Source organism: Aethalodelphis obliquidens, unplaced genomic scaffold (assembly GCF_003676395.1).
Source record: "Aethalodelphis obliquidens isolate GAN/ISIS:26980383/991018 unplaced genomic scaffold, ASM367639v1 scaffold10, whole genome shotgun sequence".
In the NCBI taxonomy this organism is placed as follows: domain Eukaryota; kingdom Metazoa; phylum Chordata; class Mammalia; order Artiodactyla; family Delphinidae; genus Aethalodelphis; species Aethalodelphis obliquidens.
Window position 1 is genome coordinate 45,105,855 of NW_020837954.1, and position 17,552 is coordinate 45,123,406.

At 45.2% G+C, this 17,552-nt stretch overlaps 1 protein-coding gene and 1 long non-coding RNA gene across 3 annotated transcripts in view; one reads left to right on the forward strand and one right to left on the reverse strand.

The window, feature by feature from the left end:
* RGS6 (regulator of G protein signaling 6) overlaps positions 1-17,552 on the forward strand; it is a 577,653-nt gene that overhangs the window by 463,903 nt on the left and 96,198 nt on the right. The window contains exons 4-6 of one of the 2 annotated variants that reach the window (XM_027111673.1): positions 8,198-8,248; positions 11,273-11,379; positions 12,635-12,686. In XM_027111673.1, the coding sequence (XP_026967474.1) occupies positions 8,198-8,248; positions 11,273-11,379; positions 12,635-12,686 (210 nt within the window). Of the gene's footprint in view, positions 1-8,197; positions 8,249-11,272; positions 11,380-12,634; positions 12,687-17,552 lie in introns of those variants that run through there. The other variant, XM_027111674.1, reaches the window with a different exon arrangement.
* On the reverse strand, positions 8,672-12,117 carry LOC113622936 (uncharacterized). Its single transcript, XR_003433723.1, has 2 exons — positions 11,346-12,117; positions 8,672-10,140 (listed from the first exon to the last, which is right to left on the reverse strand). It is a non-coding gene; the product is annotated as an uncharacterized LOC113622936 (long non-coding RNA).

Here is a 17,552-nt window from a genome sequence, read left to right on the forward strand (position 1 = left end):
TGTGAGATCTTCCCGGACCGGGGCACGAACCCGTGTCCCCTGCATCGGCAGGCGGACTCCCAACCACTGCGCCACCAGGGAAGCCCTGCCTTATATTTTTTAAGGCATTCATTAGTTGAGACTTCTTTTTACAAGGAGAGGTGTGGTTTTTGAAAGAAAGTGTCAATGGGTGGAAAACCCTGAACCTTTCCTCTAAAGCAGTAGTTGCAAAAGGCCCAACCAAGGTTGGTGCTGGTCTGTGATGACGTTTCCATGGGCCATAAAAAATGGAGAAAAACATTTTAAATGTAATGACTATGTGCATATGAATGGATATGTATTATGTGATGCCCACTTGAATATAACTATTGATCAATGAGCATTTATAAACCCCAGCTTCATGCCAGGTCTTTGCTTGGTGCCAGAGATAAACAGTATAACAGAGTCCTGCTCTCTCAGAACTATAGTTATGGGTTGAATTGTGTCATCCCCAAAATTTACATGTTGTGGTCCTAACCTCTGATACCTCAGAATGTGACCTTATTTGGATACAAGGTTGTTGCATGTGTAATTAGTTACGATAAACTAGTTTAGGGTGGGCCATGATCCACTATGCCCTTATAAAAAGGAGAAATTAGACACAGAGGCATACATACAGGGATAACGCCACGTGAAGGTGAAGGCAGAGATGGGGGTAATGCTTTTACAAGACAAGGCACACCAAAGACTGTCAGCAAAGCATCAGAAGTGAGGGGAGAGGCTGCGACAACTCCCTCACAACCCTCAGGGGAACCAGCTCTGCCCACACCTGGATCTTGGTCTTCCTGTCTCCAGAACTGTGAGACGATAAATTTCTGTGGTTTAAGCTGCTCAGTTTGTGGCACTTTGTTAGGCAGTCCCAGGAAACTGATACAGAGAGGGAAGCAGACACTGACCAAACCATCACGCTGTAGATGTCTAGTTCCAAACCCAGATAAGTGCTCCAAGAGAAGGTGCTCGCTTCCTGGAAAATGTCCTCCAGAGGAGCAAACCGCAAAAGCTGCCAGGCGGGGGTCCCACCCCCTCCACGAGGCCCTGTCAGCCTCCTAAAGTTTGCCTGCTGCAACTCCCTCCTTTGTTTGTCCTTCTGTCCAACAAGCTGTCCATCAGCAGATCCCTTCCTAAAAGCATCAGAAGACATTTGAGATTCTCTAAGGCCTAAAATGAAGAAGCAGGCAAATGACAAGAAGTTCAAGTTGCTGCTGCTTCTCTGAGCCACGCCGATGACTTGGTGAGACACTTGGCTCCAATACGAATGTAAAACACAGACTCTCTCCGTAGCTCATGTGTGTTTTGCTTACTGTGTTCCAGGAGCTGTGCTGGCATTGCACATACAGCATCTCCTTTAACCCCAGAGCCTAAGCAGCAGGTCCTTTTATTACTGTCCTCATTTTCATATGAGGAAATGAGGGCACAGAGCAGGTAGGTTACCTAATAGTAAACAGACCATTTCAGCAAAACCATGGGCCAGGCTTTTGGAGAGAGTTTTGTATACATGACCTTGTTTTATCCTGGAAGTAGGTGGGATTTCCCCCAGGTGGCCCATGAAAATGGAGATTGGGGTGGGTGGTAATTAAAGGACCTGCCCAGGATCACACAACTTGGAAATGGCATACCATGAGTTGAGCTCCTATCTGCCTGACTATATAAACAATGTGCTTTATTGCTTCATATGCTTGGGAAGCAAGTGTATATCTGTTAAATTTGTCACCATTTTCCTTGGAAAAACTCAAGCCCATTGCCAAACAATACCTCTCAAAAAATGCCACTAGACTTTTTATCACGCTAGTTCTGCCACCTGTATTTCCTTCTATCTACTGCCAGCTATTCGTTGTGTCCGTCCCCCCCCAAAACCCAGTTGAACATTTGCTCACAAGCTTTCTCTGCTAGCTAATTGTGCATTTTTTATTGTTTTTTAACAAAGTCATAAAAGAATGGTCTAAAGTTGTTAAAAACTTCCCTACTTAGGGTGTCCTTCAATTCATCTGCAAAATGGAGATAATAATCTATTTACACCATATAATTATTATAGTAGAATCATTCCAAGGCTGGAATATAGAAAGTGCTCAATAAATTATTAGCTCAATAGCTGACAGTAATAATTATTATTATCACTAAATTAGTGTCTGTACTTCAAGGAAGAAATAGAGTACAGAAGATAACTTTTCCAATTATTCTTCTATATACTAGGAAAGTTATTCAGAGATAAGGGGGGCAGAATGGTATAGTGGAAATAATATTTCACATGAGATTGCCTGTATTCCAAGATTGGCTCTATTAGGTACTAGCATGTGACCTGGGGCCTCTCTGGGCCTAATCTTTAAAACAGGTATAAGAGTTATTATATTTTACATAGTTATTGCCAAGATGCTGTGTGACAACAGGGTTAAGTGTCCAGCTGTGGCCTGGTGCACAGTGGGCACTGGGGAATGTCATCCTTCTTGGCGGGCTTTGGCCTGCACGTGGCACCTGCATGCGTGGTGAGGTGGCACAAAGCTACCTGCTCTACTCACAGGTGCAGCAGAGACCTTGGCAGATACGTGAACATCCAATGGAGGACAGAGTCATAACCTTGCCTAAGGAGTACTGTGAGCTCGCTCACGGCAGGAACTGTCTTTTTTTTTTTTTTTTTTTTTTTTGAGGTACGCAGGCCTCTCACCGCCGTGGCCTCCCCCGCCGCGGAGCACAGGCTCCGGACGCACAGGCCCAGCGGCCACGGCTCACGGGCCCAGCCGCTCCGCGGCACACAGGACCCTCCCAGACCGGGGCACGAACCTGTGTCCCCCGCATTGGCAGGCAGACTCCCAACCACTGCGCCACCAGGGAAGCCCAGGAACTGTCTTATCCTTGGTTGAGCTCCAGAAAAATAGTTTACTCAAGTGGAAGTGTCTTTCTCCAGTGGGGAGGACTGATGAGTAAGTTATCAATTGCTTCGGTTACCAGAACCATGATATATAAGCAACGAAGTTGCAGGTAACTTGAAATTTGCAGGTGACTGGAAGCAGTCTTTTGTCAAGTTTGCATAATCTAATTTGGGCTCAGATTGATACAAAACTTTGGGGAAAATGAAGGAAGCGTTTCATAGTAGGATCTGCTTGGGTTTTATTTCAAAAGAAGATCCAGGTATCCCTCATTCTTTAGGGGAGCTTAAAACGCCAGAAGTCAAGCCCAGAATAGAACACTTTTATAGTAAGGGTCTCCCCCAAGCCAGAAAGAACTTTCTAAAATCTCAGAAGATCTTACCAGCTTACTCAAATCCAGTTTATATTGATCTAGAGTTAATACAACTTGGGAAGAGGTCACTGAGTCTCACTCTACCCAAGTAAACAAGTAAGCAAACCCCAGGGAGCGGTGCTGGGGGTCACCCTTTGTCCAGGACTGTGGTGAACAGCCCTATTAGAGTCTACAGAAGGCCACTCCGAGGCTCAGAGCCAGCCAGATGGCCAGACGGTGACCAGTTTGAGGCCCATGACCAAGCCGCCTGCTCTGTACTCCTCAGGAGGGAAGACAGCTTTGCGAGTCCTGACTTCATCCCTCTGCCCTTTCCCCAGAGTGGAGCGAGAGCACAGGGCCTGGGGCAGCAGAAGGCTGTGCTCCATATACCCTCTCTACTTGGGTCCGTAGCCCTGACTCTCCACGTTCGCACCACTTCAGGCTCAGAGGCCAATTCTTCCCTCTCTTCTCCTTAACAAAAAGGGATTTTTCTCAGTGCAAAAGTAATATGTGAATGTTCTATGAACTCCAAATAATAAGGAAATGTAAAGAACAGAAATTTCCCATAATTTGACCCTTGCCTCTCCCCAAGATAACCTAAATTTAACAGTTTAAATATACTTCCAGGGCTTCCCTGGTGGCACAGTGGTTAAGAATACGCCTGCCCATGCAAGGGACATGGGTTCGAGCCCTGGTCCGGGAAGATCCCACATGCCGCGGAGCAACTAAGCCCATGCGCCACAATTACTGATCCTGTGCTCTAGGGCCCATGAGCCACAATTACTGAAGCCCGCGCACCTAGAGCCCGTGCTCCGCAACAAGAGAAGCTACCGTAATGAGAAGCCCGCAGACTGCAACGAAGAGTAGCCCCCGTTCACCACAACTAGAGAAAGCCCACACACAGCAACAAAGACCCAATGCAGCCAGAAATAAATAAATAAAACAAATAAATAAATAAATATACTTCCAGAACTTTTCTCCTCCACATTTGTATATATCTATATACAAATATAAATATATATTTTCTATTGTAAAAATGTCATTTTACGATATACACTGTTCTCAATATGCTTTTTCATTTAATGTGGTAGGTGTTCAATAAATATTTGTTGTATGGATGAGCCATAATTTATGTACTGAATCCCCAAGTTGTGTCCAAAGGCCCTGCCAATAAACATAATTATATACATATGTAAGACATCATTGAAATACGGGCTTACAACACATACAGAAACATAAAGCATACCTGCATATAATAAATATATACTGAACTATATTAACCATCCATGCAGGTTGTGAAGAAGTGTTTCAGGTGCCCTCTGGTGTATTTCATGGATATTCCTAGTATAAATGTTGATAAATTAGCCTCAAAAAGAAAACTTTCAGCCAAATGTTTTGGGATCTTTGGGAATAAAGAGCAGCTATCGTGCACTTGTTCTTAATGTTTCTATACTGGCTTTAAGTCCTTGGCAGGCAGGGCAGCTTGGCAAAGATAAGAACCAGAATCCAATAGTAGTAACAAAAGGCAACAATCAGTTTTAGATAGAACAGAAAAAAAAAGTCTGCTGCAAATTCTTATTAGAATAAGAAGGAAAGAATGATTGGGAGAAGGAGGAAAGAAGGAAGAGAGGAAAGAGAAAAGAGAAGAATAAAAATGTTTTCTCCTGGGCTTCCCTGGTGGCGCAGTGGTTGAGAGTCCACCTGCCGATGCAGGGGACACGGGTTCATGCCCGGGTCCGGGAAGATCCCAGATGCCGCGGAGCAGCTGGGCCCATGAGCCATGGCCGCTGAGCCTGCGCGTCCAGAGCCTGTGCTCCACAGCGGGAGAGGCCACAACAGTGAGAGGCCCGCGTGCCACAAAAAAAAAAAAAAAAAGTTTTCTCCTGATTGTTATTTGGACTATTCTTGCCTGGTTCTACAGTGTAATAATTGTAGGTCTTATAAAGGACATAATATTATGACAGATTTCCCTTCCTTACTTGTTCCTGAGGCTGAACCTGCAACGGTTTACTGCCTGCTCACAAGGCTGAGGCTGGCCCTTCCTGGATTAGTCCAATGAAGCCTAAAATACCCCACGCCCACGAGAATGAGACTGTCCACAGCCCCAGACATCGTTGTGTGTGCTCAGGTCCCCCAAGCAGTGCCCATGCGTGTCAGGGATGGCGGTGGCGTGGGTGCTGCTACAGACTGAAGACAGTGGCCTGGACAGCCAAGGGCAGCAGCCCAGCCCCACTAGGGCCTGAGGACGGTTACACGCGTCCCCAGATGAGACAGTGACTGTCATGGTGGCTACACCAGCGACAGGAAACCCAGGTCTGTGGTTCCCGCAGTGCTAGGGGAGAAGGCCAGGAGCTTTTGTGACTTTCACTTCTTTACCAAAAAAATGCTTACATGTGATCTTCGGCTCTGTGAATGCAAACTGGAGCCTGGGGGACTGGGAAGAACAATTAGGCCGGACATGAGTGCAGAAAGCCAAAGGGGGTAGAAACCCAGACAATGGTACCAAAGGCTGGGGTGAGGTGGAGGGGGGAGCGGATATGATAGCAAGGAAGGAGTTTCAATGTGAATGAATACTAATTAGTGACATGGATATTAATGATGACAGTAATTAACAGGGGAAAGGAAGGGCTGTCATTGTCCCAGGGTGACTAATCAATCTTGGCAGGTGATAAATAATGGTGCAGCAAGCTCAGCAGAAAGATAATCCTCTTGCCCGGGGGAGAGCTGTTGCTGATGCTGGAAACCTCTCCGTTTCTAGGCAACCCACAAAAAAAAGGACTGTTTTTCTTTTGAGGGAAAAACAGGTTAGAGTCTCTCCCCCCAACCCCCAACTTGGATTTACAGTTTGTATTTGATTTCTGCTTTGTTCTTCATTTCCTAGGACAAATGTTGAACTTGTATAATTTGGAGGAAGTGGACACACACACACACACACACACACACACACACATACACACGGAAACATACTCTCCTTTTCTCTCTAAGAATGTGAATGAAAAGGAGTGTTTTTGATCCAAAGTTTAGTTCATAGACGCCATCTGGGAGAAGGAGTGGGGAAATGCTTAGAAGTCTTGCTTTTGAGGTTGAAATGCAGGGGACTTGCAGGGCCATGTCAGTGGAGGCTAGTCCTGGGATTGGGGGACAGCACAGAAAGGGCAGGACAGTCTACTGTGCGGGGTTCATTCACCTTCCAGAGAGCCAGAGAGAAACAAAATGTCTAGGTACTCAGGCCTGTACTGGTCTCACTTCTGAACCCCAGTCAAATTTCTGAGCAATTTTAATCCTGGAAAAAGGGCAATACTCGTTCAACCCCTCTGCTGGGGTTTCCAGTGTTTTCGCTGGGAGTCCATCCCAGGAGAGCTTCTGGCACTCCCTCTCCCTCACGCCATGCCTCAGACCCATGACAAGACTCGGATATCTAGAAATGCTGCCCTTTTCAGGCTGTTTTCCATCAAACGTTTCATCCTGAGGTGACAAAGCCACCTTCGAAGATCTGAACTGGCTTAAAGTGAGATTTTGGGGTGACAAAGGTAGATTGCACAGAAGTTCAGAACCTCCCAGAAAATTGGGCTCCTCTACCCACACATGAACTGCACTGGCCTAAGAACACTGGTTCTAGGTGCCACATTTAAAGGAAGGCAAACAAAAGCAAATATATTCTGAGAATTGTGAACAAAATGAGGAGGGACCCAGATCATGTCATCAGAAGAAACAGCTGAGGAATCCAGGCATGTTTCACCTGGAGGGGAGGAAACTCAAGGAGAACATTGATAATACGTTGGACGGACTGTCCAAATAGTTGAAGGATTGTCTCACAGAGTGAGAGGTCTGAGTTCGTTTTTCTGTCATCAGAGGGCAAAACTAAGACCACAGAGAGGAATTCAGAGAAGGGCAAATTTCTGTTGAGAGAAATCGAAGATGATTTAACTGGGACAGGTTGGCCAACAGGAAATTTGTGAGTTTCCAGGCACTAGGGTTTTTCCAAATGGAAATTACAGCACCTCTTGTCCAGGGTGTCGTGGATGGGGCTTGTGTATTGGCTAGGGTTGGAGTAGATAAGCTTTAAAAGTCCCTTCTGATTCTTAAGATTTTATGTTAGTTAAGGCATTACTAGATGCCAAAACAGATAACCCTCAAATATCCGGGGCTCACCATGACCAAGTTTATTTTTCAATCAGGTCACCCAAATGGGCCTCAATCTTCATGTCTGTTCAGGATCCCAGGCTCCTTCCACACATGGCTCTGCCCTCCCCATGGCCCCTGGAGTTCTCTCCATTCAGCCAGCAGATGGAGATGAATGGTGTGGCGTGTGGAGGGTCACACAGGAGTTTTATGGTCTGAGTCTGGAAATTGCTTATGGCGTTTCCACTCACATTCCATTGTCAGAACTCAGTGCATACCCAGCTGCAGGAGAGTCTAGAAATGTAATCTAGCTGTGGCCCAGGGGATAGAGGAGAGAGGTTTTGGCGAACACATAGCAGTTTCTCCCACAGACACAGGGGCTTATTCATTCCGGATGAGCCCAGGCCAGAGGAAATTAGAGATTTTTTTCAGGAACCTGTGAGGTCATCTGTGTTGGGCAGGCCTCGTCAGTTGAGGATAGTGCGATAAAAGGAGCCTCCTCCCTCAGGAAATGGTCTGGGGCCAGGCGTGATAAGACTTCCTCTAGCCTGTCATCAAAATATGTATTCTCAGGAAGGCCCCTCCAGAAGCGCCCTAGGGAAATGTGGATACAAGACCATCCTGAGTCATCAGAAGTGGACTTTGGGGGGGAAATAATGGGACTGTGACTACAGAAGCATACTAATGGATGGAATGGGTTGGTTAGGATGGAAAAGTGTCAATATTACCTAGCTCTCCAGGTGTGTGCTAATTGGAATTAGGAGTCTCTTGGGTAACCATGTTTCTTCTGGCACAGAGTTAAACATCCATGAGGTCTTCAGTTGACATTGCTTTATCCTTGCAGGTACTGACATTGTGCAGTGGCTTATGAAGAACCTCTCCATTGAGGACCCAGGTACCTGACCCTTGACCCTGACTTTACCCCCATGATATTAGTGACCAACCCACAACCAAATTCCAAACCAGATTCTCCTGCCCTCCTGAGAACTGGGCTTATACACGTGAATTCCAAGATGTAGAATCCCTCTATTTACAAATAGAATTATTTATTTTCTCCACTGAATTCCTGTCTTTAAATTTAAATCACCCTTGGAGGAAATGAGCAACTATTTAGAATGCCAGGGAGCCCAATACAATAACATGGGAGATGAGATGGACTCTGGTTAGCCACAGCAATTAAAGATAAGTTGTAGCACAGTCGTCACGGAACAGCCTTCTAGAGCCAGCTCTTAAAATTAGATTGCCTGATCCACAATTAAGAGGTTTAATTATTTGCTAAGACTCCTTCTGTTCTCTGCTTCTGCAAGAAGTGAAGGAATGATTTTTTTTTCAACTTTAATTGTGCAATGCAATTACCTCACCAGGAAAGCAACAGCAAACCCTGGCCAGTAAAACGGTTTCCAAATCTGTCCTCCCACCAGCAAATAAGCAGTAAAATTTATTTTCATAGCAGAATTAGAAAATGCAGGGTTCCAGAGTAAAATGAAAATTCTAGATGAGAAAACTTTTCTGAATTTATTATGTACTCCCCATCTTAACTAAGTATTCTTGCTGCCTGAAGGTCATATTTACAGACATCCACTAATGTATTCTGATGTTCTTGGGGATTAGACCTATTTGCCTCAAATTGAATGCCCTTCAATTGCTATGCTTTTTAAAGATTTTTTTCAAGTGCCCATTCTAGGTGTCTGACCTTCAGCTGTGATTCCTTGCCGGGGTCAGTATGTCAGCTCGGTCATTCCTATATTTTAATCTGATGCTCCTAATAGACTATTGACTATGAAACAATACAACTTACATAGAGTTCAATTAAACATAGGCGCCAGAAATCTGAGTGCCAGAAAAGCAGGTCATGAACGGAACACTAGCCTTTTTCCCCATCATGATTAATGGCCACTTTCATGAGTAGTGGAAATTCTTAATTCTAGTCAAGTTCTTAATCCTCGGGGGGAAACTATGAATGCTAATCCTTTTAAGGAAAAAAAACCAAATCAACTACCCTACGTGTTTGCCTTACACAGCCTGGACTTCTGATGGTCCACTTGTGAAAACTGGACTGAATAAGTCTCTACCAGTTCATTTACATGTATGTAGAGTCACCCTTCTTCGTGGTGGTCTCTTCTCTTCCAAGAGCACTGTTTTCTTTGCCCTTCTACAACAGTCATCCTATTTCTGACAAGTATTTTATCGTTATCATCAGTGGTGATAGTAGCAGCAGTAATGGTATATTCAGAGAACCCTGAACCCCCTAGTGGTAGAACAGGCTTCAGGAATCCACTGGTGCTGGTACGAGAAGCTTCTGTGAAAGGTCCCGAATGATAAGAGTCTTATCTATGACGGTCTATTATACTTTGATGCCCTTGGGAGGACATGAAGGTGTTGGGACCTGTCTGGGCTTCTGAGAAGTAGATGAGCAGGAGAAGTTAAGAACAATTCACCAGCAGAAATGAGCCAAACAAAAGCCCTGGGAAGGTGGGTATCCAACACCTCTTCTTCCTTCCCATCTGCCACATCTCCAAGCGAAAGTCTTTTGAAGAATGAAGTGAGACTTCTAGCTCCTAGATTGGTGACATGAAAGTCCCCTTCTTACTGGATTGTACTCTTCCTTCCCTGGAGAAGGAGCAGTTGCAGGTGATGAAACTTCCCTTTTCTGCTGGACCCATGGTTCTTGAAGCATATAGACTTCAAAAGTCAACTGGTCACCACTAAGCAAGTAAAATACAATTCCATTCATTCTGATTCTCCCAGTTACAAGTGTACGCTCCTTCCAGAGGAGAAGAGCAGGTTCTAAATATGAAAAATGGCTGGATTATATACAACCTCTTGAAAGTTGTAGCATTGTCACTGAACAGCCTTCTGGAGCCAGCTCTTAAAATTACATTGCCTGATCCACAACTGAGGTTTAATTATTTGCTAAGACTCTTGAAGAGTTTGCAAATAAAACCAATACAAGTCACTTTGAAAACTTCAGAGCTTATGAAATTAATAATTCCTAGAGTCTCCCTGAGTGTGTCAAATAATTTCTACAGCCAAAAATTAGTTTTTATCAGTTAGAGTACTTTTATATTTGTGAAAGATTATCATGTATGATAGAACCATTTAGATTTCTTTTTTCTTAGCTCTGCTCAGAGTAAATAGAAATTTGTAACCATTTATGTGAATCTATGGCTGGTGCTAAAGAACCATTTATGTGAATCTATGGCTGGTGAATATTATGGCTGGTGCTAAAGTAACAAAACAACAGGTTGATTGTGGCAAAAATATAAGTATTTCTATTAGGTTGGCCTCCCTGGGCTACTGCCCACTGCACTGCCTGCCCATCCTCCAATTCTCTAAGATACTGAGCTTTCCCTCTATGTCCGTAAAAGAAGGGTAACACACTCCTCATCGCTGGCGGGACTGTCATGTCCGGAAATGCAGTGTGAGTCCGAAGACTCTATGGGCTGCGTGCTCGTTGCTGGTGGTGACTTAAAAAAAAAGAAAGGATGAAACTAAAAATATGAATCAGGGCTGCCAGCACTTACTGAGCACTTACCCTGCACCAGACTGCTAAGCACTTTATGTGAAGCATCTCATTTAATTAAATACAGGCTTATCCACACCAAAGCCCATGGTCTTAACTGGGAAGGTGGACTTTCTTCTGGAAGCTTTAGGGACATTAACAATGTCAGAGCTGGGACCCAGGGGATCCAGACACATGTGGCCCTCCCCAACCATTGACATCTCCCCCCCCCCGGCCCAGTGCAGCCCTATCAGAAGCTATCAATCAGCCAATCATGCAGTGATCTGGGGGTGATGATAGTTGACTTCCGGTTGCCTTTCTGCTCCCCCCACCCCGCCCCAATTACATTTCAGCTAAGTAGCCCTGCATTCTGACAGCTTCCTAATTACTTCTCTGTCTTCTGCCCTGTCCCTGAAGTTGAAGCAATACACTTGGGAAGCCTCGTGGCTGCCCAGGGCTACGTCTTCCCAATCTCGGACCACGTTCTCACCATGAAGGACGATGGCACCTTTTATCGTTTCCAGGTAGGGATGCAGCTTGTCCTCCTGAAGAAACTTTTCTGCTCATCATTGTCTGATCTCAGATTAGAACTACCTAAAAAACTGACAGTATTTAAGGGAGCAACCCTTACCTCCCACCAGCACTGGGACAACCAAGCGAACTTTTGTCTGGGCCATTTGTTGCCCTACCCGCATAGTAGTAAAAATCCCTCATGGAGAACCTACTATTCACTGTGTGCTTTACACATTATCTCCTCAGTTATTCTGAAGAACAAACTTTGGGGGGATTAGTGTCTCCCATTTTACAGGTGGTAAAACTGAGGTACTTGGAGAATTAACAGGGCATTGAGTAAATCCAGGGGACAGCCTTGATTTGAACCTAGGTCAGCCTGGTAGCAGAGTCCTTGATGTTTCTACTATATCATGCTGCCTTCCTGGTGTGAAGTTTCTATTCACTACCTATTAACACTTCCCAGCCATTCCCACTCCTCAGATCCTGTCCCACAGTGAATTGGAGCAGAGGATAAGGGGTTGTGTCAAGATCTAACCTAAGGGTTTAGGAGTGGAGTTCTTCAGACAGGGTCAAAGGATGTCTAAGTCTGCTCAGCTGCCATAACAAAATACCACAGACTGGGTGACTTAAACAGCAGAAATGTATTTCTCACGGTTCTGGCGGCTGGAAGTCTAAGATTTTCAAGTAGGGTTCAGTTTGTGAGGAGAGCTTTCATCCTGGCTTTCAGATGGTTGATTCTTACTGTGTCCTCACAGGGTGGAGAGAGAGAGAGAGAGGTTGTTAGCTCTCTGATGTTTCCTCTTATAGGGACACTAATCCTATCTGATCAGGGCCCCACCCTTATGATCTCATTTAACCTTAATTACTTCCTTACTTCACATACAGTCACACCGGGGGTTAAGGCTTCATCATAGAAATTTAGGAGGACACCATTCAGTCCTTGGCAAAGGGACAAAGGAACTTGGGGCTTGTGCCCCAGCAAACAGTGCTTGTCTGACTTCTGTATTAGACTTCTATTACCTCGGGATAAGAAGGTTTTGCCCTGTAAACTGTTTCTCGTTTTTGCATTTATTTGGCTTACCTCAGGTTTCATTTCTCAACACCTAGATTAAAATGTTGACTGGCCTCCGCTGCATTAAGAACAGGAGAGAGTTAGGGTGTGGTGTCAGCACGTGGACAGAGCCTGTCATAGGGAGGGGTCCTTACTGGGTGCAGGGGAGGGCAAGTGCTAGCGTTCTGAGTCCTGACACCTGTGCTCTTTTGCAGGCCCCATACTTCTGGCCTTCGAACTGCTGGGAGCCTGAAAACACTGACTACGGTAAGCACTGAAGCCACGGCCCACACTTAGTGTTACTCCTGGGAATGCAGAAGGCAAATCCTTGCTGTCTGGGCAACCATGGTGCGTGAGGAGGAGGGTCTTTGCCCTGCTTAACCCTTTCTCATATTGTTGACATGTACTAAGGTTCCTGTTCCACATAATGATGAAAGACAGTGCACGCTGAAAGGTGCAGGCATTGGAAGGGAATAGGGGAAGGGAAGAAAAGTTCTATCAAGTGTGGCTAATGCTCATTCTGTGGGGCCATGGAGAACTGTGCTGGGGGCTATTGACCACTCCTTCCTGGGACAGGGTTTCAGGGAGGGCTGGATCAAGGTGCCACCTCCCCCTGTCCATTTCCTTTCTCACAGACTTGTTAAGACTTTTTAATAATTCATTGGTGTTTTTGATAGTCGGACATTAGAGGGAAAGTGTAACAGACCGTGGAAGGGGTATACAAAAGTTACCCTACCTAAGAAAACAGAGTGGGTGAAGCTGGGAGCTGGGTAAGCAGGGAATTACCTCTGTCCAGGCAGGGATCTATTAGTCTCTTGCCATATTCTCTCCATGAAGACTGTTTAACACATCTACGTGTCAGTCTTCTAAAGTTACATTATCCCGATACTTCAGATAAAGCTGAGGTCCAGAGAGGCCCCCTCCTCATACCTCTCACACTGTATGCTACTCGTCTGGATGCCTGGTCAATTGTAAGCTCCATGAGGGCAGGCTGGTCATTCTCTTATCATCCAGTGCCCAGTGCATGCCTGAGGCATAGTTGGCACTCGGTAAATATTTGCTGAGCGTTCTGACTCTTTATTAAAGGTGATTAACAGACACTCAGTAGACACAGCAGAATTTGAACTCAGATGCTCGTTTCCTTCTGTCCCTCTGCACAGTGCCCTCATCACCGACTCAGCTGCTGGGGGCAGCCCACAGCAGCTCTCCTTGGGACTGGTGCGCGTGATGAGACCTGCACCTTCTCCGTGGGTTCTTTGCAGGATGCTTTTCACAGGAAGGCAGAGCCAGCTGCAGCTGGGTGGTATTCTGGGGAACCTGTCCCTGAGACCCTGTGATAAGCTATACCCTCCGGATTATACTTCTGAGGGGTGGGAAACCGGCAATTGGGAACAGTCCTGAGGGTAGAATCCTGGCAAGTCATTGCCCTACAAGGCTACAGTTGTTCTGTTTTCAAGTCTGGAGCACAGCCCTGATGCAGAGGACAGGTCCCTGTGACTGTCTCATCAGCTGTGTGCAGGCACCAGTGCGGGTCCCTCTGGAACTGTGCTGTGCCCTAAATGATGTGATAAATGGGTCCAGCCAGGTTTCTGGCTCAGAACGGGAGCAGCACTTAGCTGCTCATAAAATAAGTGCTTCTGGGGCTGAAATACTGCTCACAAAAGCCCAACTTGGAATTTGAATAATTGTAGCTCAGTTCCATGCAGCAGCCGTGTGCCCTTGTGAATGTGAAAACCAGTATTTTTTCAGGCAATGGAGAGCGTGGGAGGATAGTGGGACCAGAAAACTGGGGCCAAGTAAGATTCAAATATTTACTTGAATATAAACCCACAACCATCAGCCGTCTTACCCTGCATACAGCAGGGCACAATTTCCCTTTCTCTACAGATTTTTGTAATTTTAGTCGTGCCGCAGGAACAGGGATGAAAATAACGATTAACGTCAGGCTCTCCCTAAAGCAAAATTATTTTGAATTCCTGTACATCCATTTTGGCAAATCGGATGGAGAACTTAGAGTGCAGGATGCAAATTACTCATCGCCATTTCCAGTTTAGCCAGCAAATCAGAATTTACCAAGAGAGATGTCAGCACAATGGGCCCATTGTTGACTGGCTCCACTAGCTGTGTGATCTTGGCAAGTTACTTAACCTCTCTGTGCCTTGGAAATCTCATATTAAAACCAGAATAATAATGGTACGTGTCTCTCAGTGTTGTTTTGTTAATTAGAAATGGGTATAAGTTTAGGTGTATGGCATGTAGTAAGGAGTCAATAAAAACCATGGTGGTGGTTGGTATTATTACCTCCAGCGTGATGTTCTATCTTACTTGTTCTGTGGTGGCCTTCCTGCCAGAAAGGATGTGACACCAGAGCTAAGAGTTCAGAATAGGTATGGCTTGGATTGATGAAGAACCAGGAAACTTTCACTCATTCAGCAAACATGTACTGGTCACCCACTCTGTGTCAGTTGCTCTGTCACAGATTTGAGTGAGTTATAGGCTTACCCTCCAAGCATCCCGGGCTGGGAGAGGCAGCGTGATGGGGGCAAGAAGAGGATGGTGAGGAGTCTGATCTGAGTACACAAGAGATTTTATGTTGATGAAGAGTGATTACGAAGGTTGGATAATTTGGAATGGGCAAGTTTATTAAAAGGTCTTCGTAGTCAAGGAGAGACGTTTACAGTAGATGCAGCACTTTAGAGAGCCATTGTGGGTCCCCAGCAATGGGGAATAACCTGCAAAATTCCCTCATCTATGAAATGAGGCTAATAACAGAACTCACTTCATAGGTTATTACGAGGATAAATAAGTGGACGTTTGGAAAGTCCCTAGAACACTGCCTGACGTCCCTACATGTGGTAGCTGCTCTGCTATTGTGGTGACTTCCCCAGACCTAAAATACTACTTGGCACATAAGAGGCACTCAGATTTTTAAATGGGTGAATGAATGAATCAATGAATGAGTAAATGGGGCAGTGAATGTCATAGTGGAGACATTCCTCTGAACTAGACCTCAATTCTAGTTCCACCTCTACCACTAACTAGTCCATGGGTAAATCACTTCCCTTCTCTGAGCCTTTAATTTTTCCATCTGTTAATGAGGTGTCTGTACTTGATGGTCGCCGAGGTTACTTCCAATGCTAAGAATCCATTGTTCTAAGGAGGAGTTAGAGGGTATGAGGACAACGGAGAAATAAGTGATTTATATGTTCCCTAGTTTAGGAGATTGAGGTTAATTACGATGTCACTAGTAAAGACAGAAAGCTTGGAAAGGGAGTGAGTTTTTTAAGGTCATTGACATAGGATAGGTTCAATACTTTGTAAATGTTTAATTGCACATGTAGCCCATGAATCTATTGACTTTGTAGAGTTTTTAATTGTGTTCCGTTTCTGTCGTGGTAGGATGCTGGTGAGATTGAGATGGCAATGAGATGCCAGCATGAGGGCAAGAAGACAAAGATTTTTCAGTGAGAAATTACACATCCAGGAAAAACCAACATCTGAGCTTAAAGCAAGTCCCCTGGATGCCCTGTTCGAGGACTTGGCTTTGTTGCCAGTGGTCACGTGATTAGTTGGGTGTCAGAGGGAGCGCTGTTGAGGCACTAAGGAAGTGCAGACAGACAAGCCCCAGGGAAGGTCTGTGCCAAGAGAAAGCTTCCCTCAATAGCTCCTTGCTGCCTTCCCGGTTATGGTGAACCAACTGCCCAACGTGTGACATTAGCTGTACAAGAAGGGGGCCACCAGCATTTGATCACGTAGCTCGTGGTCATCAGTAGAGGTACCGGCTTTGCCTTCCACGCATGGTACTCTACTTCTCAACTTAGCTGGCCCATTTTGACCCAGATGGGTTGGAAATTTCTTGGGATGATTCTGCTTAAATAAGAACCAAATCTGGGTTACACTTTCCTGAGTTTCACATTTGGCCAATACAAAATACTGTCTGAGGCAGTGTCGTCAAAGCAGCTGCGACCCACGCTGACCTCCACCTCTCCTGGGTCATTGGGACCAGGTCTGCTGGGGCTGGTGACATGCCAGGCTTTCTGCTGCAGGTTGCCCCGATTCCACAGGCTGCCTAGTTGGTGACAAAGGAGGTACCTCGTAATAGAGAAGATACCCCTTTATCTGACACAGTGCAGAGCTGTAGCTGTTTAGTTCATTGGAAAAGTTGGTGAGTTGGTATGAAAAAGTGATACATACATACTTTAATGACCTCAAATTAATGTAAAATGTACAAAGAAACATTCATTCAACAGCCTTTTGAGGTAGGATGAAAGATTCTCTTTGATTATTGTTGCCCATAATTTGAGTTTCTTTCTTAAATAAGCCACACTTAAACCACCCAGTTTTGACATCTTTAAAGTGCATCAAGAATTTTGAAAATATTTTTAAAGCAACTGTATGTTGGCCCCGCTCAGATTTCTACTATTTTTTCACGTTTTTTTCAGTTCTCTCACTTATACCAAATTCATCAGCAATTGTCTTAGCTGACTCTCCTTTCTCAGGTTATTCAAAAGCCATTCAACTGGATCGTCATAGAAACAACAACGCTCTCTCTTTTCACATTAATTTCACTAGTGCGTGTAATACTAAGTGAATGTACATTATTAAAATAACAAGTATGCCTAACATAAGCAGGTTTGAGAACAAACACAATTGACTCTCACCCACAGACTCGACTGTGTGAGCAGAGGTGTGGGCATACAGAGTAGGCTGCTACCAGAAGGCTCCAGCATATCGTAGGCTGCATCAGGAAATTTTTCAGACCACATGGAGGAGGTCGGTTAACCCAGCAAGGAGTTGACTAGAGTTCCTGGTATAATTAAGTTGTCAAACAGCAGGTCAGCCCTGGTCCTCTCTGACCTTGCCTCCTGGTCATTCTATTGTTCATTCCTACCATTCACCTGTTATCTCCCCTGGCTCGTTCTACTTGGCACTAGAGAAGGAAGGAGATACCGAAGAAGCAGAGGTAGGAGAGGAAGTGATGAAGGCCATGTTTGAGGAAGAATATCCTGGCAACTGAGGGCTAAGAGCCCTTCCTGAGCCTGGGAAGAGACACCTAAATTGTCCTCCCTTTCCACTGTCCACTCATTCTACCTGGCAGGCCAGGCCCTGGTGCCAGGTGCAGGGGTTCGTGCT